This window comes from Diabrotica virgifera, chromosome 4 (genome assembly GCF_917563875.1).
Source record: "Diabrotica virgifera virgifera chromosome 4, PGI_DIABVI_V3a".
In the NCBI taxonomy this organism is placed as follows: domain Eukaryota; kingdom Metazoa; phylum Arthropoda; class Insecta; order Coleoptera; family Chrysomelidae; genus Diabrotica; species Diabrotica virgifera.
This window is the reverse complement of record NC_065446.1, coordinates 3,511,247-3,538,234: the sequence shown is the minus strand read 5'-3', so window position 1 is coordinate 3,538,234 and position 26,988 is coordinate 3,511,247. Positions and strand designations below refer to the sequence as shown.

General features: G+C 31.9%; 1 protein-coding gene across 2 annotated transcripts in view; it reads right to left on the bottom strand.

Annotated features, from left to right (window-relative positions):
* Positions 1-2,010: 2,010 nt before the first annotated feature.
* Positions 2,011-26,988, bottom strand: part of LOC126882882 (uncharacterized) — a 40,286-nt gene continuing 15,308 nt past the window's right edge. Inside the window, exons 3-7 of one of the 2 annotated variants that reach the window (XM_050647944.1) lie at positions 16,995-17,144; positions 11,012-11,155; positions 9,821-9,928; positions 5,466-5,519; positions 2,011-2,251 (exon numbers count right to left, since the gene is read on the bottom strand). In XM_050647944.1, the coding sequence (XP_050503901.1) occupies positions 2,106-2,251; positions 5,466-5,519; positions 9,821-9,928; positions 11,012-11,155; positions 16,995-17,144 (602 nt within the window). In that variant the 3' untranslated portion in view covers positions 2,011-2,105. The remainder of the gene's footprint in view (positions 2,252-5,465; positions 5,520-9,820; positions 9,929-11,011; positions 11,156-16,994; positions 17,145-26,988) is intronic. The other variant, XM_050647945.1, reaches the window with a different exon arrangement.

Sequence of the window (26,988 nt, the reverse complement as noted above, 5' to 3'; positions counted from 1 at the left end):
TGTGTCCTCTAAAATCGACTTTTGTATATCGTACCAACATTCGTTGATGGTTCTGTTTTCATTTGTTATATTCGCTACTCTGTGCATTTTACTATTTATCTGCTGTGAAATGCGTTCACTTATTTGGGGGTTTCAAAGGGGATCGAGATATATCTTACTGAGCTTAGTTGGCTTTGTTAATTTCTTTAATTTAATTTGTATTTTGGAGCAGAGCAAATAAATTATGAATTGAGTTAATAATTACACTAAATACGTGTAAAAGAGGAATTATGATCCTCAAATAGATCTAGGAAAATAAATTCCTTAATTATCCACTTTTTAAAATAACTATGAATAAATAATACCGAGGGTCAAAAATAAAAAGCAGTCAAAATGACCGCTGTGGTGCTTCTAGTCTTAATAATAAAGAGGAAAAATAAGTGATCAAATAAAAGACATATTGTAAATACAGGGTGTAACAAAAATACAGGTCATAAATTTAATCACATATTCTGGGACCGATTTTTTCCAATATATCGAAAACTCTTAGAGATCTTTTATTGAAAATAGGCATATGGTATTCTTATGGTAGTAGTATCTTAAAAAAAATATACTAAAATTTGGACACCCCATAAAAATTTTATGGGGTTTTTTTTCCTTTAGACCCCCCAAACTTTTGTGTATGTTCCAATTTAATTATTATTGTAGTACCATTAATTAAACACAATGTTTTAAAAACTTTTTTACCTCTTAGTACTTTTTCGAAAAATCAGCTTTTATCTAGCTATTTTGAATATTTGTCAAATCCACCACATATTTGTATATTGCTAAGTACGATTATGGAGACTTGGGAATAATATGAAAATTTATTTACGATTTACATTTTTAGGTATATTTTGAACCATATAAAAAAGACACCACATCTCGATAAAAGGTGCCTTATCGAAAAAATACAAAGAGGCAAAAAAGTTTTAAAAACAGTGTGTTTAACTAATGGTACCGCAGTAATAGTTTAATTGGAACGTACACAAACATTTGGGAGGTTTAAAGGAACAAAACCCCCATAAAATTTTTATGTTAACATGTTAAAAAAGAAGCCGCAACTCGATAAAAACTGCCTTATGGAAAAAATACTAAGAGGCAAAAAAGTTTTAAAAATAGTGAATTTAACTAATGGTACCGCAATAATAATTTAATTGGAATGTACACAAAATTTTGGGGGGGTTTAAGGGAACAAAACCCCTATATCTTATAGGGTGCATAAATTTCACTATAATTCTTTCTCTAATAGTTTTCGATATATTCAAAAAAATCGATTTTTATTTTATAACTTCAAAAGGCTGTAACTTTTTTATGTGCATATTTGTACTAAGGTAAGTTAGGTTCATTCGAACTATTTTGGTCTCAGGATATGTGATTTAATTTATGACCTGTATTTTCGTTACACCCTGTATATTTAGCAATTTATAATTATTATTCACTATTTTTTTGTTTACAGTCCATAATAATATGTACAATTCATCTTCTTCTTCTTCAGGTGCCGTCCTCGTTCCGAAGTTTGGCTATCATCAAGGCTATGCGTATTTTTGATACCGTAGATCTAAATAATTGGCAGCTGCTGCACTTGTACCAATCTCTTAAATTCTTCAACCATGAATGTTTTCTTCTGCCAATGGATCTTTTACCTATTATTTTTCCCTGAATAATTAATTGTAGTAGCTGGTACTTTTGTCCCCTCATTATATGTCCCAAGTATTGCAGTTTGCGCTTTTTAATAGTAAGCGCAAGTTCTTTTTCTTTCTGCATCCTTCGCAACACTTCCATGTTTGTCACTCTCTCTGTCCACGATATTCTCAGTATCCTGCGGTACATCCACATCTCGAATGCTTCTATTTTCCTTGTATCGATCTTTTTCAGTGTCCAAGCTTCCATTCCATAGAAAAGAACTGACAGCACGTAACATCTCATGAGGCGAATTTTAAGATTTAAACTTAGCTCTCTTCATAAGATTAGGTTAAAAAGTACACTTCCTTATCCACAAATATGTATTTTTCTTAAATAACAAAAATAGTTACGAACGGCGTTATTACAAATTATTACAAATTATAAATTACAAATTTTGTAGTCTAGCTTAAAATTACTGCTGGTGGTAAACCTATACTTAGTTCAGGTAGAAGGCTCGAAACGGCAGCATTTACCAGGAATTGAACATCAGGTGGAATTGCTGGAACCAATATTTGCGCTAATATACCAACCATAGTTTGAGATACATCTAAAATAAATAAATAGTATTTAAAATCGTCAAAAATAAACAAAACACAAACATCACATTAAAACATTGACTTTAAAATTAAAAGAAATACCGTATTTTTTTGAAATGAAAACTTCTTGAGGGACGTTGTGCACTTTTTGGATGGGAAAAAGTAATAAATTAGCGACCATCATCTCTTCGACGAAATAAATATTTGAAGTGAAAACTTCTTTAGGGACCTTGTGCACTTTTTTGATGGGAAAAGTATTAAATTAGCGACCGTCATCGCGACCACCATCGCTTCGACGAAAAAAATATTTGAAGTGAAAACTTCTTGAGGGACGTTCTGCACTTTTTGGATGGGGAAAAAGTATTGAATTGGGGACCGTCATCGCTTCGACGAAATATATATTTGTAGTGAAAGCTTCATGAGGGAAGTTGTGCACTTTTAGGATGGGGAAAAATGATTAAATTAGCGACCGTCATCACCCGCTAGACAGGTGCAACCCCCTGAATCGAAAACAAGCAAAACCATCATTTATTATTTTTATTTCCTTTACTCGGTTTGAGTACTGAAAGTTCCTCTGCTGTCTTTTTTCCTAGACGAATGAAGGCGGAATGTGATCGTTTCCCTTTCGTTTTCTATATTCGTCGTCTGCTGTTTTATTAATTGAAAAAGTCGCAGGTTAAGGATGTACCAGTAAGAACTTTCTACACGAAAAGTCTCAGGTTTAAATTACTATTTACCATTTTAATTTTTATTAAATTGGTGGATTCTGCGTCTGAGACTCTTCAATTTGTTATAAGATGTCGCTGTATCGCGTCTAATGGGAAATTTTAATTATTTTTCAGATTCCCTTTAAAATGATGGTAGAGCTATTTTTCGATTCAGAGGTGTGCACGCTAACAAACGCTACTGAAGACGCCTGAAATGGTAGAAACAGCCTGTCTAGCGGGTGTGCAACCCTCTGAATCGAAAACAAGCAAAACCATCATTTATTATTATTATTTTTGAAATAAGAAAGGTAATTAGATTTTCAGAAAAACAGAAGATCTGACAACAATGTAATTAGCAGTATAATATCGAACGCATTAGAAAACCCCTACCTACCAAAATCTATAAAAATCATGCAAGCCGTTTTCGAGATAATTGAGTGTTTTCATACATAAAACTCACTCTGTATATATGTAGCTAATGTAACAAAATTATCCACGTTGGGCGCCAATGTAACAAAAACTCAGTTTGCTTAAGTTTTTGTATAATAAAGAGATGAAATGGGAAAGTTGGCTCAAAAAAAACTCCAACATAAGTAGAAATAGAATAGCTAATATAAGAAAAATGTCCCCACGTTGGGAAGACGATGTAACAAATACTACTTTTGCAGTAGTTTTTGTATAGGGAAATGAAAAGATGAATATAGTATAATGAACTATAAACTTATATGATGAACTATATGGTGGAATCCACGAAATATTCGGGTGAAAACCCCATAAATGTCATCAAATTGTTATTATATTACATTGTTGCTAATAATATTTTAGATAGATTGTTTAAGCTTTAAGGTGATTACGGCTTAAGGTGAACAAAGAACTACCAACTATAAGATTGCTGGCCAGGAGAGAACCTGTCTAAATGAAAATTAGCTGGCAACGAAGCTACTATACTGAGTACAAAGAAAATATGTCTTCTTTTTTAAGTGCCGTCTCCCAATCGGAAGTTGGATATCATCATCACTATCTTTACTCTATCTACCGCTACTCTCAAGAGATCTATAGAACTGCATTTAAACCAGTTCCTTAAATTCTTCAACCATGACACTTTCCTTCTTCCTATACTCCTTCTGTCTCTTATCTTCTGTTATATTATCAGTCTTAGCATTTCATATCGCTGTCCCCTCAATATTGCAAGTTTCTTATTTTTATTGTGTTTATTATTTCGTATTCTTTGTCCATTTCTCGCAATACTTCCGTGTTCGTTTTCTTCCATGTCCATACTATTCTAAGCATCTTTCTGTAACACCACATTTCAAATGACTGTAGCTTATTTATATGTTCTTGCTTCAATGTCCAGTTTTCAAATCGAAATTGCAGTATCGAGAACACCTAGCACCTCAAAGGTCAAAGATCTTACTCTTAGTTCTAATCTAAGGTCTTTGTTTTAGATAATTGTCTTCATTTTTACAAACGCATTTCTTGCTATTTCTATCCTGGACCTTATTTCTGTTGTTTGATCATTATTGTCTGAAATCCCAGGTATTTTTTCTTATCAACTCTTTCTATCGGTACATTTCCCAAATGTATGCTTGTTTGTATGTTTTTGAAGTTATAATTATTTAGGCGCGTTGGGAGTAAATGTATATGTGCGCGAATTCATCCAAAGTCTTGGTACTCGGCGCAGCTGAAACGTTATACGTGCTCTGATTGGGTAATTACAATGTCTTGTTCAAAATAAGTACAATGACCTGTCAACAATTGTTCAATATGTCGGTTATGGGTAAACAAATATTGTGTATATTAGTTTTTGTTTTTATTGTTGTGAGGACAGAGAAAAAGCAAGTTTATAATTGTAGTGACTTTTTAAATAATTTTTAAAAGCAACAGGTACGTAATTATTGTAAATGTTTCAGTATTGTAATAAAAAATTACATAGGTACTTACCTATTTGAAAAACGTTTATGTACCTATTCAGTAGGTAATGCTTTGATTTACATAAATTAATATATTGTTTTCTTACTCTATGTTTTGTTGTATTTTAATATTTTAATTTCACAAAAATCAAACTAATTTGATTAAATTAAGAAATGTCATACAGTAAAAAAATCAGTTTTCCTATCTACGCACATGAGAGGTACGTGTAAGTGATTAAATGGGTAGAGTTTTTCCTTTTTTTTACTTTTTAATGTTACTTTACTTATAATAATATAATCAGTATTATACCACTTATAATTTCCCCAAACAGTAAAAGGTATAGAACATTCTATATGAGATATGTCGAGAACGTTCTGAGGAATACAAGCATTAAATAATTTACAGGGTGTTTTATTCGAAATAATAAAGTTAGTATTAGTTACTGTTATATGACACACCTCGTATGAAAAGTGTTTATTGCAAAAAATGCGCAACTATAAAAACCAATCGACGTATCCGAGAATTTTTTGAACACTTCCCTATTTATTTATTATCGAATTTTTTCCATTCATTTGTTTCACTCTGTATATAACGATTATTTACGTACCTCCTAAGTTGCTGAATAAGTCGATGTAGTCATTCGCAACGTTCACAATTAGCTCTGAAAATATACATCAATTTTAGTTTATTATTTCCCTTATTTTTTTATTAAGGGGGTAGGTGCAAAATTTCCGCTCCAATGCTTTTTAAACGCATTCATTTTTTTCGAATCCTGACAAAAATAATAAATATTTTTGTAAAATTTAAATGCAGAATGAAAGATTACATTATTAACGAGGGCCGAAAGTCCCTTAGAATAAACAAAAAGTTTCTTTTGAATGAAATATTTGATATTAAAAAACAAACTAAATTTTCTTTTTTTTTTCACCCCTGTAACATATTAAAATAAACTTTTTCATCTTTTTCAGGCACTTTCGGCCCATGGTAATAATATAACCTCTGCGTGTAAATATTTTCAAAAATACTAATTAGTTCTCTCAGGATTCGAAAAAAATGCATTTAAATAACATTGGACCAATATTTTGCGCCTAATTCCTTAAACGGTTTTATTCTTTTCAATTGTAATTAATTTTTTTCCGCCATCCAAATACTGGTACTCCAGTCGTCAGAGACAATAATACCACTGAATAACACCAAAAAATATGCAAAAATTCCTGTCATTCCTACCCACAGGGTTCCCCTAAAAGGGGGGACGGAAAACATCGATTTACCATGAATCTGTAATCCGTAGAACAAAAATATTTCAAACAAGAAATGCAGCTAAAATAATTTTTAATATAAATATTCATATTCTCAGGAACAACGCTTAAGGCGACCGGAAATTTTGAATGACAGTTACGACCGCGAAATAAATTTTTTGCATAAATTTTTTATTAACTCTATAACCAAATCGATAACGAACCCACTTCAGAAATTGAAATAAGAGAGGAGTTAGGCAGGGATATATTTTGTCTCAATTACTATTTAATGTATATTATAGTGAAGTCATTTTTGAAGAAGTATTATTATTTCATGAAGTGAAGGAATAATAATTAAGGGAAGGTCTATTAACATAAGATATGCAGATGACACCGTGATCATGGCAAGCTCTGCTGAACTACTCCAATTACTACTAAACAAAACAAACAATTTCTCTAAACAATATAAACTAAAAATGAATATAAAAAAACCAAATATATGATAATAACAAAAAAAAAACAAAATATACAATCAATATTCAAAACAAACATACATTTTGGATATGTACCCATAGAAAGTTCTGAAGCTCTTTTCTTGTGGCATTTTTACAATTTTAACTATTTATAATGGGAAATAAGCCACAATATTATTAAAAAATGATTTTTATTAACGTTTCGACGCCCAAATCGGGTGCCGTTGTCAAAATACAAAATACTATTAACATAAACAAAAATGTTGTTGCTTAGTAAAAAAATTCTTCTAATAATTTATTTAATTTGACTCATTTATATCGGCAATTCAGATACATAATATGATACATTTTAAAGTAGAAGACTTTAAAATGATATTGCCAATATTTATGAGTTGCGTTCCTAGGACAACTTTACTGAAAGATAGTTCATTCGATTACATGAAATCAACCCCAACTCAAGAATATCCGTCACAAAAAAAATCATAGCATGTGATCTGTCTTTAAAAAGACAACCACATGCAACGGTGACATTAAAATTCTCGCGTTAGAGATCTCATAGTAAATCACGAGGGAAAAATTAAAAAGAAATAGAAAAATAAAAAAAAATTCAACAACATTCAAAACAACCAACACATTGAGATCTATTCTATCTAAAACTAAACCTAACAATGAACAAGAAAGGACAAAGAATTGTATTTATAAAATACATTGTGAATGCGAACAGTTTTATATAGGTGAAACATCAAGACCATTAAACGTTAGAATAAGTGAACATCAATCTTATATTAAAAATAGAGAATTTGATAGATCTCAAATATGTCAACACGCATGGGACAATGAACATAGAGTTCAGTGGAGAGATTCAAGTATAGTCCTGAAAGAAACAGATAGAAAAAAAAATCAAAGAAGCGGCTCTAATTATGCTAAACGAAACCAATGGTGTCGCACATTCCTCGGTGGAATGCAGTAGGATGTGGATACCCATACTGCAAGAGGAAGTCAATAGAAAGAAAATATCACAATTAGTAAGTCAATAGTCAAGTTAGTACATATTTTATATTTTAGTATTACTTATATATCCATGTATTATTGATATTATTTATAATTTAAACAAAATTATAGGAAAGTCAGAATTTGGTATTAATTTTGAGAGTAAATTAAATGTAAGACCAAATACTTACGATGTCGGGATAGTATCACGAGGTTTTTCCTGATTTTCCCTCGTGATTTACTACGAGATCTCTAACGCGAGAATTTTAATGTCACCGTTGCATGTGGTTGTCTTTTTAAAGACAGATCACATGCTATGATTTTTTTTGTGACGGATATTCTTGAGTTGGGGTTGATTTCATGTAATCGAATGAACTATCTTTCAGTAAAGTCGTCCCAGGAACGCAACTCATAAATATTGGCAATATCATTTTAAAGTCGTCTACTTTAAAATGTATCATATTATGTATCTGAATTGTCGATATAAATGAGTCAAATTAAATAAATTATTAGAAGAATTTTTTTACTAAGCAACAACATTTTTGTTTATGTTAATAGTATTTTGTATTCTGACAACGGCACCCGATTTGGGCGTCGAAACGTTAATAAAAATCATTTTTTAATAATATTGTGACTTATTTCCCATTATAAATAGTTAAAACCCATAGAAAGGGTTGATAAATACAAATACCTAGGATCCTGGATTTCAGACAATAATGGCCAAAGAACAAAAATAAGGGTCAGGATAGAAATAGCAAGAAATGCGTTTGTAAAAATGAAAACAATTCTCTGGAACAAAGACTATAACTTAAAACTGAGAGTTAGAGCTCTGAGATGCTACTTGTTTTCGATACTGCAATGTGGACTTGAAAGCTAGACATTGATACAAGAATACATCAATAAGCCACAGTCCTTTGAAATTTGGTGTTACAGGAGATTGCTATGCTTACAATAGCATGAATACAAAAGAAAATTAACACTGTGAAAAATAAGCAAAAAATTCGAAATGATAAACAGAATAAAAATAAGAAAGTTACAATATCTGAGGCACGTAATGAGTGGATAGCGATATGAACTGCTAAGGCTGATAATACAGGAAAAGATAAGAAGAGGAAGGAGTATAGGAAGAAGGAAAATGTCATGGTTAAATAATTTCAAGGACTGGTTTAAATGCAGTTCTATAGAACTGTTCAGAGCACCGGTAGATAGAGTAAAGATAGTGATGATGATATCCACCCTACGATTGGGAGAAGGCACTTTAAGAAGAAGAAGGATTATATCACACAGAAATGACATAAATACAAAAACATCAAAAACTTTTGCATTAGCAGGTCATGCACACAATCTCAATCAGGATTTTAATTTCTCTGAAGCAGTCGCTTTACAAAAGGAAATAATTGAAAATTTTATTTTTGGAAATAACACACATTTTGCTCTGTTTAGGCACATAACAGCACGTAACACTATGTTTAAGTATTATTTTTTTCTCCTGATGAATTATACAGCAAATATAAATCTATTTAAATCAAAAACGAGTAACCACTTTCAACTTCGTTGCAACACGAAACTACAGCCGCATCATTATTCCAGTTCAATCAGAGAGTGCAGCAAGTACCTCTACCGGTTTCGAAACTTATTAGTCTCTCATCAGGAGGCACATGTGCTGCTCTCTCTGACCCAACGAGCACAAACCCCGGCGTGCAGTCACGGATTGCAACGAACGAAATGGCAGGGATGCCCTAGCGGCAACTGCTAGCAAAAAACTAATTTTTCAATCTAATAGCACATAAAACAGCATCCAAAAATATTACTCTACATCCTACCAGATTCAAAACAATGGAAACCTTATCTGGTAACACCTCCGAGGCTTCTACAATTTGCAAGCCATAACGGATGCTGAGACTAAGGAAGAACCATTCTCGTTAGAACTTTGCCGCGCTGAGCAGATGGGACGTGAATTATAAATTATAAAATTTCCTCATCTTCCTTAGTCTCAGCATCTGTTATGGCTTGCAAATTGTAGAAGCCTCGGAGGTGTTACCAGAGAAGGTTCCCATTGTTTTCAATCTGGTAGGATGTAGGGTAACATTTTTGGATATTGTTTTATGTGCTATTCGATTGAAAACTTAGTTTTTTTTATAAATTTATTAAAATTTTTTTCTCTGCTTACGCATTAGTGCGTTGGGGGAAATTTTTATGTGTTTTTATACATTTTGGACTCACAATTACTATTTTATTTAAATAATTATACGAACACTTACCAGGCATCTTTGGTGGCGGTGGTACTTGAGAATAAATCTTGAGAATTGCAATAACAATTATACCCTGATGCTCTCTCAGCCAAGGACTTATAACAATATTTATTGCCTCTAAAAATAAACGCTCTAATTGGTATTATACTCCAAACATAATCAATGATATTTATAAGCATCTAGTCACCAACCTTCAATTATTAGTGTTCTAATATTGTTCTAATGAATTGTATAATTGAGATATATGGAGTAAGGAGATTGATGATGCTTGGTTGCACCAACAAATCTTAAGCTTCAGTTTAGCACAGCTCAGCTTATAGATAAAGTCGCCTTAAGTCTCAGTTACCTTGCACCATAATTCTCGATTCTGACCATAATTCACGATTGAAACGTGGATTCTAAGCAATTAAAGTTCTAAGGCTCAATGGTGTATGTTTCGTACGCTAAGCTTAAACACATCTTAAGCTTAAGATCCGTTGTTTCAACCAGGCATTAGGAAGTAAACAGTATTATAATGAATTTAGTGAAGTTAAGTCTAATATTGGACTATCTGACTAATAAATCTTTGGGGTAGTGCTGTGAGTGCTACAAGAGTATTTGTCTCTCAGAAAAGGATAGCTAGATTAATTTTCAATTTGCCATACAGGTTTTCATGTCGACAATATTTTAAAAAATATAACATTTTAACAGTACCTTCTATTTATATTTTTAAATGTATACTGTATGTAAAATCTAATATAACTATGTTTCATTCAAACTCTTATTATCATCAGTACCCCACTAGACAAAATGACTTTATAAGGCTACCAAAACATAATACTGGACGATACGAAAAATCCCAGTATTATATGGGTATAAGACTTTTCAATCATCTTCCCAATGGTATTAGAAATAAACCCAAATAAATTTCGAGGCAAACTAAAATCGTACCTATTGCAAAATTGTTTCTATAGTGTAAACTAATATATGGGTGATGTAAATAATTAATTCTATGTACTGTTTGTATTTTATCTTATAATAATTTTTAAGTGATATTTTATATATGCATATATTTGTATTTTAAACTGACGTATCCTATAACATGTAAATGATCTTGCAGGACAAATAAAGTATTCTATTCTATTCTATTCTATAATCTACAACCGGTCAATACTTACCATATGAAACACGGTAAAACTGTCTATGTTTGCTCAAACTCACCTAGATCAAGTGTACTGGGTAGGTCAGGAAGCGACATTGGTGGAAGATCCTTTAGAACCTTTTGAGCTATCGGTATTACTTTAGAGAAGTATTCTAAAATTTCTCTTACATATTTATACAAAGCATCACTAATTTCCATTTGATCTGAAAATAAAAGTATATAGGGTGTAACCAAAAAAGCAGGTCATAAAAAAATTAAATCATATATTTTGATTGTGTCTGTGTGGTTCTCTTTTACCCGGCGCATTCGCCAAAGTTTAAAAATTTAGGAAGACACCCCCAAAATTTAGATTTTCAAAATAATAATGTTGAATATTGTTTTCACCCAATTTGCAAATATGTGGAAAACTTTGAATTATGCACGTCCGTCTGTCTGTAAACACAACTCTTCCGTCATTATACCAGGTAGAATGACAATTGAGGTTTCAAATGAATGATTATAATTCAAGGATGGTACGAAAGGTGAGAAATTTGGCCTAGGCTGTCTGTCCGTCCGTCCGCGAATATAACTCACTCCTCTGTCAATATACCAGGTAAAATGACAAATGAGGTGTCAAATGAAAGCATATAATCCAAGGATGGTACTAAAGGTGATAAATTATATGTCTGTCTGTCCGTCTGTCCGTCTGAACGCGAATATAACTCCTGAGTCAATATACCAGGTAGAATCACAAAAGAGGTGTCAAATGAAAGCTTATAATCCAAGGATGGTATCAAAGGTGAGAAATTTGACCTAGGATGTCTGTTCGTCTGTCCGTCCGTCCGCGAATATAACTCCTCTGTCATTGTACCAGGTATAATGAAAAATGAGGTGTCAAATGAAAGCTTATAATCCAAGGATGGTACTAAAGGTGGAAAATTTGACCTAGGCTGACTGTCCGTCTGTCCGTCCGACTGCGAATATAACTCCTCCGTCATTATAACAGGTAGAATAACAAATTAGGTGTCAAATGAAATCTTATAGTCCAAGGATGGTACGAAAGGTGAGAAATTTTACCTAGGCTGTCTGTCCGTCTATCCGTCCGTCCGCGAATATAACTCTTTCGTCAATATACCAGGTAATATGACAAATAAGATGTCAAATGAAAGCATATAATCCAAGGATGGTACTAAAGGTGATAAATTATATGTCTGTCTGTCCGTCTGTCCGTCTGAACGCGAATATAACTCCTGAGTCAATATACCAGGTAGAATCACAAAAGAGGTGTCAAATGAAAGCTCCATCCAAGTATGGTACCAAAGGTGAGAAATTTGACCTAGGCTGTCTGTCCGTCTGTTCGTCCGTCCGCGAATATAACTCCTCTGTCAATATACCAGGTAAAATGACAAATGTGGTGTCAAATGAAAGCATATAATCCAAGGATGGTACTAAAGGTGATAAATTTGACCCAGGCTGTCTGTCCGTCTGTCCGTCTGAACGCGAATATAACTTCTGAGTCAATATACCAGATAGAAAAACAAAAGAGGTGTCAAATGAAAGCTTATAATCCAAGGATGGTTCCAAAGGTGAGAAATTTGACCAAGGCTGTCTGTCCGTCTGTCCGTCCGTCCGCGAATATAACTCCTCCGTCATTGTACCAGGTAGAATGACAAATGAGGTGTCAAATGAAAGCTTATAATCCAAGGATGGTACTATAGGTGATAAATTTGACCTAAGCTGTCTGTCCGTCTGTCCATCTGAACGCGAATATAACTCCTGAGTCAATATACCAGATAGAATCACAAAAGAGGTGTCAAATGAAAACTTATAATCCAAGGATGGTTCCAAAGGTGAGAAATTTGACCTAGGCTGTCTGTCCGTCTGTCCGTCCGTCCGCGAATATAACTCCTCCGTCATTGTACCAGGTAGAATGACAAATGAGGTGTCAAATGAAAGCTTATAATCCAAGGATGGTGCTATAGGTGATAAATTTGACCTAGGCTGTCTGTTCGTCTGTCCGTCTGTCCGTCTGTCCGTCTGAACGTGAATAGAACTCCTCAGTCATTATACCAGGTAGAATGACAAATGAGGTGTCAAATGAAAGCTTATAATCCAAGGATGATAATAAAGGAATTTGACCTAGGCTGTCTGTCCTTTCGACCGCGAATATAAGTATTCTGTCAATATAAAAGGTAGAATGACAATTCAGGTGTCGAATGAAAGGCTATAATCCAATGATGGTACTAAATGTGAGAAATTTTACGTATGACTTCTGGTTTTAGAAGGCGTCCAGAAGTACTGTTTTAAAGTCACCGGAATAGTACAAGTGATATATTATTCGACGCGCAAGTGATATATACTTCCGGTTTCATGACTGCCTGTCCGTCTGTCTTTCCGTTCGCGAATACAACTGATCCATTATTAATACAGATAGCACGACAAATGAGGTGTCGAATGAAAGCTTATAACCGAAGGAAGAAATTTGACATCCGACTTCCGGTTTTAGAATTGCAACCGTAAGTACTGTTTTAAAGTCAACGAAATAGTATAAACGATATATCATTCGACGTGCCTTGTACAAGATGAGAACAAATGTAAAAATTTTTTCCGGTTAAAAAGTTCTAACCAAAAGTGCCATTATAGTCGCAGAAATAATACATGTAACACATCAATCGAAGCGTATTGAAAAATTAAGTTTTGAAGTCATTTCTGTATAAGCAATGTTTAAACAAAATTAGTAAAATCGTATATCAATCGACGCAAAGTTACACGAAGAGTTCAAACACATATTGACTTCCTGTTCTACTGTTCTACTTTCGATTACATTAGGGGAGTGCAATTAGAACGAAAAGATACAATGTTTCGGAAAAAATCAAACAAGGTTATATTTTTCTAAAACTTTTTTTGTTATTTTATAAATATGTTAAAGTAAAAAGTTCTACTCACAAATTTTGCCGCTAATTGTTTATTAATTGTTTAAACAATAACAATTGCTTTGTATAAATAATGTTAAGAATATGGGTGAATTCAACATTTTATTTTGATAAAAAATGTTTTTATTTTAGTTTTGATTATGCTGAAACCGAATCTGACATTACAATTTGCAAATTCAAAATGGCGGATTCAAAATGGCGGATTTTTTCCTAAAAATCCTTAAAAAGTAGTTGTAAAATCCGAATTTTTTTTATAAAATGTGTTTGTTTGCATATTATATGTGGATATTTTTGAGAGGTTGCTGAACCTGAATAAAATTTTGATAATTTAAATTATAAAATGGCAGATCCAAAATGGCGGATAACTTAAAAAATAGTTGTAAAATCATAATTTCTTTACAAGATGTATTTATTTCTACATATATTTATTTTTGAGTGCTTTGATAAACCTAACTTAAATGTTAACATTATAAACTATAAAATGGCGGATCCAAAATGCGGCTTTTCATAAAAGAACATAAAAAAGAACATTTTTCTAAAACATTTATTGTCTCTATTTTTAACAGGTTGTTGAATCTGAATTAAAGATTAAAAATTTAAATTTCAACATGGCGGATCCAAAATGGCGGATATTTAAATGAAAAACAAGTAGAATCCAATCAAACAAATATGGAATTTCATTCTTAAAAAAAGATAAAGCAAATAATTTTCAAAATAATATTAAAAATTAAAATGTATTAAAAAGAGTATTAAAAAAAAACAAATTTTCGATTAGAAGGATATAATTACATATTGGAACATAGTTTTTAATTCCAAACAACTTTTCTTTATAAAATTTTTCGATATTGTGAAATATAAAGGTACTTTACTCTTGAGTGAAATTCATATTTTTTGACATACCTCGTACAAAATTAACAAAATTTGATATTTGATGGTTGCATCTTATGTTATATACAATGAAGAGTATTTTATAAAGAATAACTTTTTTTCGTAAAACTGATATTAAAAAAGTTATCAATAGGTTCCAAGTTACGCAGCATACTGTATAAGAGCTAAAAAAAATTTTTTGTTGAACATTTATTATTGTTGAAGCTTATTATTAAATGTATTTTAGGTAAATTTTACAGAAAAAAGTTTTGATCACTCTGTATATACATTTTTTCAGCTGGTAATTTTCTGTTTTTGTATTACATTTTTGTTATCTTTCTTAGTTTTCTCAAAAATAAATTGTTTATTTCATTTTTAAACTAAAATAATTCAGTGTTTTTTAAAGATTGCATCCCAAGCTTTAAAAAAATAGCAAAAAAATTGTATTAGATTTATTCAAACTTGAGTAATATCGTCTTAAAGTGGTGGGAATTCTGTAAAACTACGAAGTTTTCAAAAATTACATTTTTTGAGACATCGTATTATTTGAATTAAATTTTTGAGATTTTTTTTGAATAAAACATCGTTTAGTAAGATGATTGAGAGTTACGTTGTGCAAATTTGAGAGTTTTATAAGTAAAATTTTATTAGTTACAAATTTTTAAATCATTTTTAAACAAAATTCATGTAAGGCTCATTTTCCGCCCACACCGTACTTATGTCCATACATTTTATTTCTTTCTATTACAACCATAAGATAGCTTATTTCATCTTCTTTCATGTGCAATTTGTAAAATTTCTTTTGATTCATTAGTTAAAGAATTACATTTAAAAAAACTCAACCGTGCACTTCTTCCAACGCTAGTTTACAGTGCGCCAATGTGTGTGAGAAGGGTGACTTTAGCGTTATAAATAAAAAATTACAGGAGCTAGAGATTTAATTTTAGAAAAATCTTTATATAAGTTTTTTTTTTGTAAAATTTTCTGAATTTCTCAATGGTCAAGTCAGTTTTTTTCTAAAAATTATATTTTCGGAGTTATTTAAAAAAACATCTAACTTCGCTGTTCATTTGTTTAATAAAAAATGAAGCACCCACTTCTCGAGTAGAACTTTTTGATATGTTGTTTATTAAACATTTTTTAATGAAATTACAAAAAGTTTTATCTTGTTTGATTTTTTCCGAAGTGAAAATCTAAATGCACTCCCCTACATTGGGTTAATACATAGTACTTACGAAGTCCAATTACTTGTTTTTTAATCATGTTCATTTTCAATCGTGTAGTAAGATATTTCATCTCGTGTTTAATTCTGTCCAATTAGATTATGATTATACCGATAATTTTCTACCTAGGATATTATAGTTGGAATCGTTTTAGGCAGATTGTTTCTGTTTATTTACAACGAATTTTCTAGTTTTGACAACAGTCACATTTAAGAAAATTAACCATAATAAATTTTAATTCTGCATCTAATAACAAATATTATTTTTTCAAAATAGGATTTTTTCCAGTAATCATCAGTACAATGATTGAACATGTCTCAATAGTTCTTTGTATAGTAGTAACTTATTATGACTCTAGTGGAGTTTTCTTCAACTAGCCAATACATTATTCCTATACCTTATATTTAGTTCTCCCTTTTTTCTTTAATGTGAGCGTTCCAGCATAGTTTGTTATGTAATGTTATACCTAAATACTTAGCAGTATCTGCATAATATGGTATTTGGATATTGTTGATTATAACTAGTATATATTAAATTTGTTTGATGATAAATTACACATAAACATATTCAGCATGGTTATCCACTATGGTGTCCAATTATGGATTTGGTTAACTGCTATTTGGACCTGGTTGGTCGAGTCTACTAGTCGTGTCTACTGCTCGGCTAGCCGCACCATCCGCAAAGGTGGCAACTGTGTTATCCTCCCAGTAGAGGTATAACACATGTGTACCTACAGTAGGTATAGGAACGGACCCAACACCCTACCTTTCGGAACACCTGCTCGAATTTCTTTTCTGTCTTTTCTGACAGTCATCCTGCTAAATTCTAAAAACCCGTTTATTTATATAATATTATAAAAGCTGTATGTACTTTTTGAGGAGACAAATTTTTAATTTATCTATTAAGCTTTCTTTTCTTCTTCAGTGTGATCCAAAAATAACAGATGAACACTAGCGAGCTTTCGATAATATTTGTGATTCTGTACACCTAGTCGTTTGTTGATTTCTTATTCCTAAATTTAAATAAAAAAAAATAATTACCTGGAAGCGATGGTAAGCTGGGAAGAGGCGACGGTAATGGGGGTAGTACACTCTTGAGAAAGTTAACAAAATTATTGACGCCATTACGCAACTGTGCGTTGTTTTCCTGCAGAAGCTGATGAATCACATCAAGAGCGTTATCGAATAAACCTTGAATCAAATTATTTTAATTAAAAATATATCTGTAGATTTGCAGATATGTCGAATTCCACAGAGAATATGCATATTTTTCATGCTAAAAATAATGATTTTGAAATTTGAGGTTACACTCTGGGGACAAATAATAATAATAGTCTTTTTTTATAGAGACATGGGGCCTGAAGACATTTTTGAAAACCACCAGATGGAACTAACCTTGCATTGTGGGAACAAGTAATCAGAAAAACACCTATTGGGGAACCGTCTCTCGCTGTCCTTATTATTTGTTGTCATTCGACTAATGTGGTCATTACATTTTATTCTTCTGTTTCTTACCCAGTTATTGATGCTATCCACCTTGCATATCAGTCATTTATCTGTACTTCTACCTCTGCCCAATAGGGTATTACCATCTATTTTTCGAAGAGTTGTCATCTCCGCTGTTTCGAGCAATATATTTGTCCTCTCTGTGTCGAGTCGTGTTTCTGCCGCGTATGTCATTATTGATCTGATGACTGATTTTTAAATTTTGCCTTTCATTTCTTTTCCGATATTTTTATTTCCCCATATTGTGTCATTCAGGCAACCTGCGGCTCTGTTTGCTCTATTCACTTGATCTTCCACTTCTGTTTCGAGCCTTCCGTAGCTAGATAGTGTGATGCCTAGATACTTAAACTCCATCACTTGTTCTATTATCTGACCCTCTAGCTCCAATTTACATCTTTGGATTTGCTGTTATAACCATGTATTTTGTGTTTTCAACATGTTAAATTTTCTGGCGGTTATGTTAAATTGATGCAGCATACTTTGTAGATCATTTTCACTTTGAAAGATTAGCATTGCCAGCTTCAATTGGGTCAGTTAGTTTACCTTCTACTTTTACTTTTATTGTGTTGTTCTGGTAGATGTTTTCGATCGTTTTAATTATTCCTAGGGGTACCTCTCTTGAGTATACCAAATGGACAACGTCCTTTAATTTAATAAATAATATCATAATACCTAATAGTTAAGAGTGTTGGTGTGTAAAATATTAACAAACACGTATTGTACGTAATTAAGGCAATAATAGATTAGGACTAATCTGTAAAAAACGTGTATTTTTGGATGTGAAGGTTGGCATTCGGATTTTTGCAGGTAAAGTTAGATGACACCTTCAGTAATAATAATTGACTTATGCTCCTTCTCAAATATGCCCGGAACATTAATAAAAAATTAAAATATTTAAAAATTTCGAAAAACCGATTTTGTTCTGCTTTCTTTGCTTATAACTTTAAAACGGTTCATTTTGGAACAAAGTCTTACAGAAATAAAATATAGATAATTAAATTTTGTATGATATACGACTGGTCAAAAATGTCTTAAGGTGTTACCTTTTCTGTAATATAGCAATAAATACAAAATAAGGGGGCAAAATACGCCTGTTGTTATTTAATGTTTCTTAACCACTTTGGTGGCATTTATAACCTTAGCAATTCGCTTAGAAAATTCTCATAACTTACTTAAATGCCTACCAAATTTCATTAAAATCGACCTAATAGATTTTGCATAATAAATTTGCAATATAAATGTTTTTAAAAAAGTTCAAATTTTTTAAAATCTTTCTGAACAAAAAGTAGACCATTTAGAGGTTGGGTAATTTTTTTACATATAAAGAGGTGCTCTACCTATCTAATACACTTTATATAATTAAAATCGGATTATTTCAGGGGCCTTAGCAATGTTTTAAAATTATAAATAATTTTTTGGCTTACAGACAAATTAGTCTAGGCGCCAGAGGGGTCACAGTGTCCTTTTCAATTCTGATGGACAAACTCAACGGTTTCTTATGGATTTTTGGCTGCTGATTACGAATTTCGAGGGTGAATTTCGATCCTAGTGGTCAAAGCATTGTTATAAACAATTTAATTGTTTATAAATTGTTTATAAGTCTCTGGCTCAGAAACTAAAAGAGATAAAACAGAATGTCTCAAATAAAATTTGTTCGTTAATAAAAAACGAAGAAAAATACGTTTAATAAACTTAAATCCAACAGTTAGAACTCAAGATATTGTAAAATTAGTGCACAATGCAAATTGCACATTGCAAAATAAGTGTTTTTCGAAGCTTTATCGATCGTAACTCAGCTTTTACGCATGAAAATAAGTCTTAGAAGGTCTCATTTTAAAGATTTAATAATAGGCTTTTAAACAAAGTTTGTTAAGTTACTGTATCTTCATTTGTTTTAAAGTTATACATGTTTGAAGTTATAATTTTCTTAAAAAAATTGTACAATAATTTGTTTATAAGGCTTTCAACTAAATTTGAGCTGTAAACATTTATATTTTAATTGACAATTATGATAGAAGAACTCGAAAGGAACATTTTGAGCTTTTTAAAATGTTAGTAAGTTTATTTTTGGTCAAGATATCGATATTTTAATGGCGCGCTATGAGGCGCAAAATCGGCTCACAGTTAAGTATGTAAGTATTTTTCGACGCTTTATCGATTGTAACTCGGCTTCTACACATGCAAATGAGCCAATATGTGATATCCATATTATAAAAATTGATCCCAGTTCTTTTACAGCATCATCATTGCATATAAAACGAGCATTTATGTTGTGGCGGCATACACACAATTGACGTGCCTTGATGATGTTGCAAAAGAACTAGATCCACTTTATATGGATATCATATAGATAATTAGACACTGAAGCCCCAGAAAGTTTTAGTTTTACTGCCTACAAGAACAGACTTAGTTCCACCATGTAACTGTAAAATTGCTCTAAGAACTTATGCAGATGTAAAAAAGCTGAGATTCTCTGTATATTTCGATGCAGATGCATGAAAGATAATGTTTGTAAAAATAGTATTAATAAATAACATCAACTTACTTTCTACATTCTTCTGGGTATTATCTTTTCTTCCCCAGAAAAAATTAATTTTTTAGTAGTTTAACTTAAATTAATTTTATAGTGGTTTTAATTATCATTGATAAGAAGTTTCAGTCCTATGGGTTAAACAGCCTAGGCTTCTTTTCACGGTGTTTAACTTTTGTGTGAACAGTTTCAAATTTGGCCATGGTTAAACGTACCTAAATATTGACATTCAGCTCGCAGTTTTTGTGGCAATTAAAACATTTAAATTTCATCGTGGGTAAAAACATTTACATATTGTAGAATAGTGATACAAAAGTGAAAATATTCTCCCCAGATGGGGGAGAATATAAAAAAGACGCCAGTGTGCGAACTAAATACTGCTGAAGTTATTAGTGATAGTAATCAAGACATGGAAACAGGAACTATCACCACAAATTCTTCTGCTACAAGGGAGGTAAAACTTTTTAATATTAATTGTAATAGTTACGACTTTCAAAATTGTTGTGTTTATGTTGAGAAGACCAATGATCAGAATATTTCCCGTTTGCATCCAATGGTTGTTGCAGATATTTTACATCAAAAATTAAAGATTAATAATATTAAGCAAATTAAAAGTATAGGAAGAAACCGTGTTAAAGTAATCCTCAAATCTATTTTGGATGCAAACAATTTAGTCAATAATAGTCACTTAAAGGACGATCATTTAAAAGCGTACATTCCAAATCACCTCTTGGAAATCAAAGGACTGATACGCGATGTTGATACCAAATATAATATTGACTATTTGAAAAAATATATGAGCTCTAGTTCACCAATTATTGATATTAAAAGAATGCACAGGAAAGTAGAAAAGGATGGAAATACAGAATACGTCCCTAGACGTAATGTTATAATTACTTTTGAAGGCAATTGTTTGCCAAACTATGTTGTGATAAATTATGTATTTTTCCAAGTGGAAAAATTGTTGGGTAAAGTGACGCAATGTTATAAATGCCTCAAATATGGACATATTTCTAGACAGTGTAAAGGTACACAGGAATACTGTATACAATGTGGACAAATTAAAAATGACATACATACATGTGATGAAACAAAAAAGTATTGCATACACTGTAAAACTGATAAGCATATATCGATCTCTAAAAACTGTCCTTTTTTCGAACATCAAAAAAAAATAAAAAATATCATGATTGAACATAAAATCTCATATTTGGAGGCAAAAAATTTGAGTGACTCATCATTTTCTGGTCTTATTTCTAATAACAGATTTGAAATATTGTCAAATTCAGACAAAGAATTTCCAAAATTAACTAACTCCTCTGAAGTTAGTACATCTCCTTATTTCAAGCCATTGAGGCCTCATCTACAGAAACCCAAAAGTTTTAGCCAACCAAGCTGTAGTACATCAAGCACTGAGTATAGTGCAAATAAAAAAAGAAAAGTATCATCTCCAACTTCCGAAGATCCTACACCATATCTCATCCCTTTCAGATTTGGACCGTCTCAACCTTTACCTCCCTTAAACAAGGAAAGTTTTTCTAATACAGACAATGATAAAAATAAGTTAGTAGATTCCTTAGTACTTCTTTTCTCAAGTTTTATTCAAAATATTAATTGTTTAGAAGAGGCAAAATCACTTGACATGAATTTGTTAGCCAAAGGTATTAATAATGTTCTAGATAATATTTTAAAAAATAACTCATCTAATGACAAACAAATCTAAACTCAAAATAATACAATGGAATGCTCGATCAGCTGTTGCTAACAAAAACAGCCTTATTAACTTTTTAATAACCGAAGATATTGACATAGCTTTAATAAGTGAAACTTGGTTTAAACGGGATGTTGTATATATTTATAGAGGTTATAATGTGATACGCGAAGATCGCGATGACGGCTATTCTGGAGTTGCTATTTTAATTAAAACTGGTATTCCTTTTGAGCGCATAACAATTAAAAAAAATTATATTCAAGACTTGCTTGCTTGTGGTATTAAAATCAACTATAAACAAAGTTATTTAAGTTTACTCTCTGTATATAGGTGCCCAAAAACTAAAACCAAAACCGAAGATTGGGATAAGTTATTTTCTCAACTAAAACACCCTTGTATCATTGGAGGAGATATGAATGCACATAATTCTTTGTGGGGCTCATATAAAAATGATAATATAGGCCATCAAATTGTGGAGACAATTCAGAATTTAGATTATGTAGTAATGAATAATGGACAACCAACTTGCCAAACGAGTCCAGGAAACTCAGATTCCATGATTGATGTCACGTTTTGCTCACCATCCCTTTTTGATAAAACTTCGTGGTCTGTAGATCTTGATACCTTGGGATCAAATCATTTCGTTATAAAGGTTGTGATCGATGTCTTGGGAACTAATGCTAATACCATTTATCCCAGTACTAAGTGGAACATTAAAAAAGCAAATTGGTCATTATACTCTCAGCTTGTTGATACCTTATTAAACGAAAAATCTCACACATCCTTAAATACCCAAGAAAAATATAATTTCCTTATTGACTGTATTAATGAAGCTTCTAAACAATCTATTTCTGAATATAAACCATTTAAATGCAAACGGACTCCCCCTCCGTGGTGGGATTCGGAATGTGATCAATCCGTTGCAGAAAGAAAGAAGGCATTAATAAACTATAAAAACAATTCTTCTCCTGAAAATTTTTGTAAATGCAAAGAAGTAAATGCTCGTGTCAAAAAATTCCTGAAATTAAAGGCCAGACAAAGTTGGGTTGAATGGTGTTCAAAATTAAATAAACAAACTCCATCTAGTCTTATTTGGAATCAAGCAAGAAAAATGAATAGGAAAAAAGTTAATTTTTCATTACCTCTAAGTAATTCATGGGTAGACGATTTTTTCGATAAAATAGCTCCACCTTACGTAAATAACCAGTTAGATGTTATTAATTCTAAAACGCTTCCATCTGATCAGAATCATTTTCTCCTTACACCTTTTTCGAGAGCTGAATTAGAATTTGCCCTTGATAATCGCGTTAGTACCTCACCAGGATACGATGCAATCAAATATCCTATGATACAACATTTACCAGATAACGCAAAACAATTACTTTTAAATATATTTGACCAGATAATTATTGAAGGCAACAGCATAATAGATTTTAAGCGTATTATAGCCGTTCCTATTCCCAAACCGGGGAAAGACCCTAAATTAGCTGAAGCTTACCGACCGATATCATTATTATCATGTATATTGAAGACTCTCGAACGGATGGTTAAGATTAGGTTGGATTGGTGGCTAAGGGATCAAAATCCTTTACCCGCTAACCAACATGGTTTTAAAAAAGGTTATGGAACTTTAGATTCCTTAACAACTCTTGTTGTAGACATTCAGAACAGTTTTTCCAGGAACAGTTATGTGCCCGCTTTATTTTTAGACATCGAAGGTGCTTATGACTCTGTCTCTCTTTCAATTCTCCAAGAAAAAATGATTACATTTTTTAATATTCCATCACAGTTTGCTTCTAACATTGTAAACCTGTATAAAAATAGAATAATTTATTTAAAAAATAATCATACTCTTATAGGCCCTAGACTTAATAATAAAGGATTACCTCAGGGCTCCGTTTTGAGCCCTATTTTATTTAACATTTACACAGCAGATCTACACAACATCACTATTAACAATATTGCATTTAATGTTGTACAATATGCTGACGATTTCTGTTTGTACACAGAACACAAGAAATATCAGCAATCCATTGAAAACTTGAATAGTGTCTATGGTCTCCATAAAAAATGGTTTGTTGAAAATGGCTTTGAATTATCATGCAGTAAGTCACAAGTTTGTTTATTTACCAGACATAACTTTCCTAATATTAGCACAATCACCTTAGGTGGGCATAAATTTTCTTTTAAAAATAAAATTAAATATCTTGGAATGATACTCGACCAAAAATTGACCTGGAAGTTACATATTGACAACATGTTAAACAGGTGTAGTAAGGGAATAAACTTTCTTAAATCAATTAATAGAACTTGGTGGGGATCGGATGTTGAAGTAAGTTTATTATTTTATAAAGCTTACATACGATCTATTTTCGATTACGGCAGTGTTTTGTATGGATCAGCAAGTAATGCACTACTAAACAAAATCAACGTTTTACAGAATTCAGCCTTACGAATATGTCTAGGAGCTATGAGATCCACTCCAGTACAAGCTTTATATTTGGAAGCCTTGGAACCTCCTTTAAATCTAAGACGAAGTTTTTTGTCCAAAAAATATTTAATGAAAGTATACTTAATTAACCCTCTTCTATACCAAAAAATAGTGACTTTAAGTTGCCATGATCTAACCAATAAATATTGGCAAAAAAAGAAATCTCCCTTACTGTGTGAAGCTTATAATCAAAATATAGTACTCTTAAAAAATATAGATAAAACAAACGACTTATTCAAAAATTACGCGTACTCTTCTTTCTTTTCTCCTACAGATATTATTGTACCAAATTATAGTGAAAACATATATTTAAATAAAAATATTCTTTTATCCATAACGAACAGTTACAATGAGTCAATAGCTCTATATACAGATGCGTCTAAATCTGCAGATGGAACTGGATGCGCCTTTTTTATACCATCGGGACATATAGAAAAGAAATTCAAACTGAAACCGGAGACTTCGATTTATACAGCAGAGGCTATTGCAATATATGAAGCTTTACTATATGTAGCTGAATTTGATTTCGCCCATATTATAATTTTGTCTGACTCCTTAGCAGTATTGAAATCTCTTGGTAAATATGGACCCCCAAACATCCAAGACTGCCCATACATTTATAAAATTAAACATATTAAACAAAATCTTTTAACCAAAGGAATCAATGTACATTTTATCTGGATTAAAGCACACGCAGGATTTGAACATAATGAGTATGTCGACTTATTAGCCAAAGAAAGCGTTTCATCCGATACCAGTATTCTACATAAAATAACACTGACTGATAGTATAATCTCTTTCAAGTCAACACTGCATCGGGAGTGGAGCTACCAGTGGAAGGAATACTCTTTTGTGAATCAAAATAGATACTCGTTAATTCAGCCCGATATTCCCAAATTTCCTTGGTACAAGTCTTGTAGAGCTTCTAGAAAGTACATAACTTCTATTATTAGAGTACGATTCGGGCACGCATGTTATCCAAAGCATTTATTTAAAATACAGGTTTTGGATAATGATAAATGTGAGCATTGTGAAGAGGAAAGTGATTTAGATCATATATTTTTTGGTTGTTCTAAAAATACAATTTACTCATCTAAATTAATAAATGATTTATTAAAATGTAAAGTAGCAACTCCTTGGAATATACTGTATTTATTATCACTTGGTTCTGTAGATGTATACAACTCTTTAATTAACTTTTTAAAAGACAGCAAATTATCATTATAATTCCCTTAAACATTTTTAATTAATACCTTTGGTAGTTAGTTGTTTTAGCTGTTAAGCTTAGTGTTACTTAATACCTTTTATTTGTTATCTTTGTTTTAAACCTGTTTTGTATAACTTGATAACTTGTATTCCTTATGTGTCTGGCAGTATGACGGTAAGTCTAAGCCAAAATAAAAAAAAAAAAAAAAAAAAAAACTTACTTTCTAGTTATATTTCTGAAATATTAGTTTTAATGCTTTTTTTTCTCATTTAGTACAAAAAATAAAAGACAATAAAATTAAATAGAATGAAAGGTGATACGAGGTACAGTATGATGATTGAATTATAAGAATTATATGATAAAATTTTATTAGGATCTTCAAAAATGAAAAATGAAGATAACACATATATAATATAAATTATAATTTGCATCGAGAAGTTAGCGCGTTAACCTTTACGCGGTGAGCCAATCTCGCGCCTCAGAGCTCGCTACTAAAATATTGATATCTTGGCCAAAAATAAACATACGAACATTTTATTAAGCTCAAAATGTTCCTTTTGAGTTCTTCTATCATTATTGTTAATTAAAGTGTTTTATTCGTTCTCTGGATTAACTCTTTATAGAAGTTAAGACTAATTTTAATAGTTTTATTTTAATTAAAATACAAATGTATTGTTACAAACTTATCTGTCATTCAAACGTAATAACATCTTATAAAAGTCAATAGTCAAAAGGAACTCTTCTTCTTTTTTTATAATCTTGTTTAAGGTAGGTAATACAACATCCCCCCTCAAGATGATACATCTTCAACATAACTACTGACTAATCTTCACGATAGCGTAAAGGTCTGATAACCGCTCTCCCAGAGCGCGTTGTATTCTTACTGTGCTCAATATTAAATGGTCCATCAGTTTTCGTTGGCGTTGGAAGTCGTACAGGCGTTTTGGGTTGAGTTGGGTAACTTTCCACTTCCTGACTACGTTTCTCAATGTTTGTTGGTCTTTGGGATGTTAGTTGTTGAGTAGTCGGTGTAGTTTCTGGAGTCGAATTTGTTTGTTGAATCCCTGGCAGTTGTTTCAATACTCCATCGGGGATACTGCTTAGATATGGAGCAGGGATCAGATGAAAACGGTTTCTCCTTATGGTGCTTATGGCGGTCTTAACTATGTATGATCTTGGATTAACTTCGTTAATGATTTCACCATGCCGTTTCAGGTCTGTGATCCATACAAAATCACCAATTTGAAGTCGACTCAAATTCTTCGGTCCATGTTTTCCATCATATAATTTTTTATATTTCGAGCGGTACTTCCTCTCCGCGCTTACTAGCTTCTTTGATGATTTAAATTCAGCTAATGCGATTGATGGTAGATTATCTCTCAATTTTCTTCCAAACATCATTTCGGATGGACTGAATCCGTTCTCTAGTGGTGTGTTTCGATAGGACAAAAGTGCCATCTCTATGTTGTTCTTATTCTTCTTTATTAAAGTTTTTTTCGACTTTTTCAGCAGCTTCTGCTGCGCCATTCGCTTGGTGGAATTGTGGGCTACTTCTCGATGTAGAGAATCCCCATTCTCTTGCGAACTGTT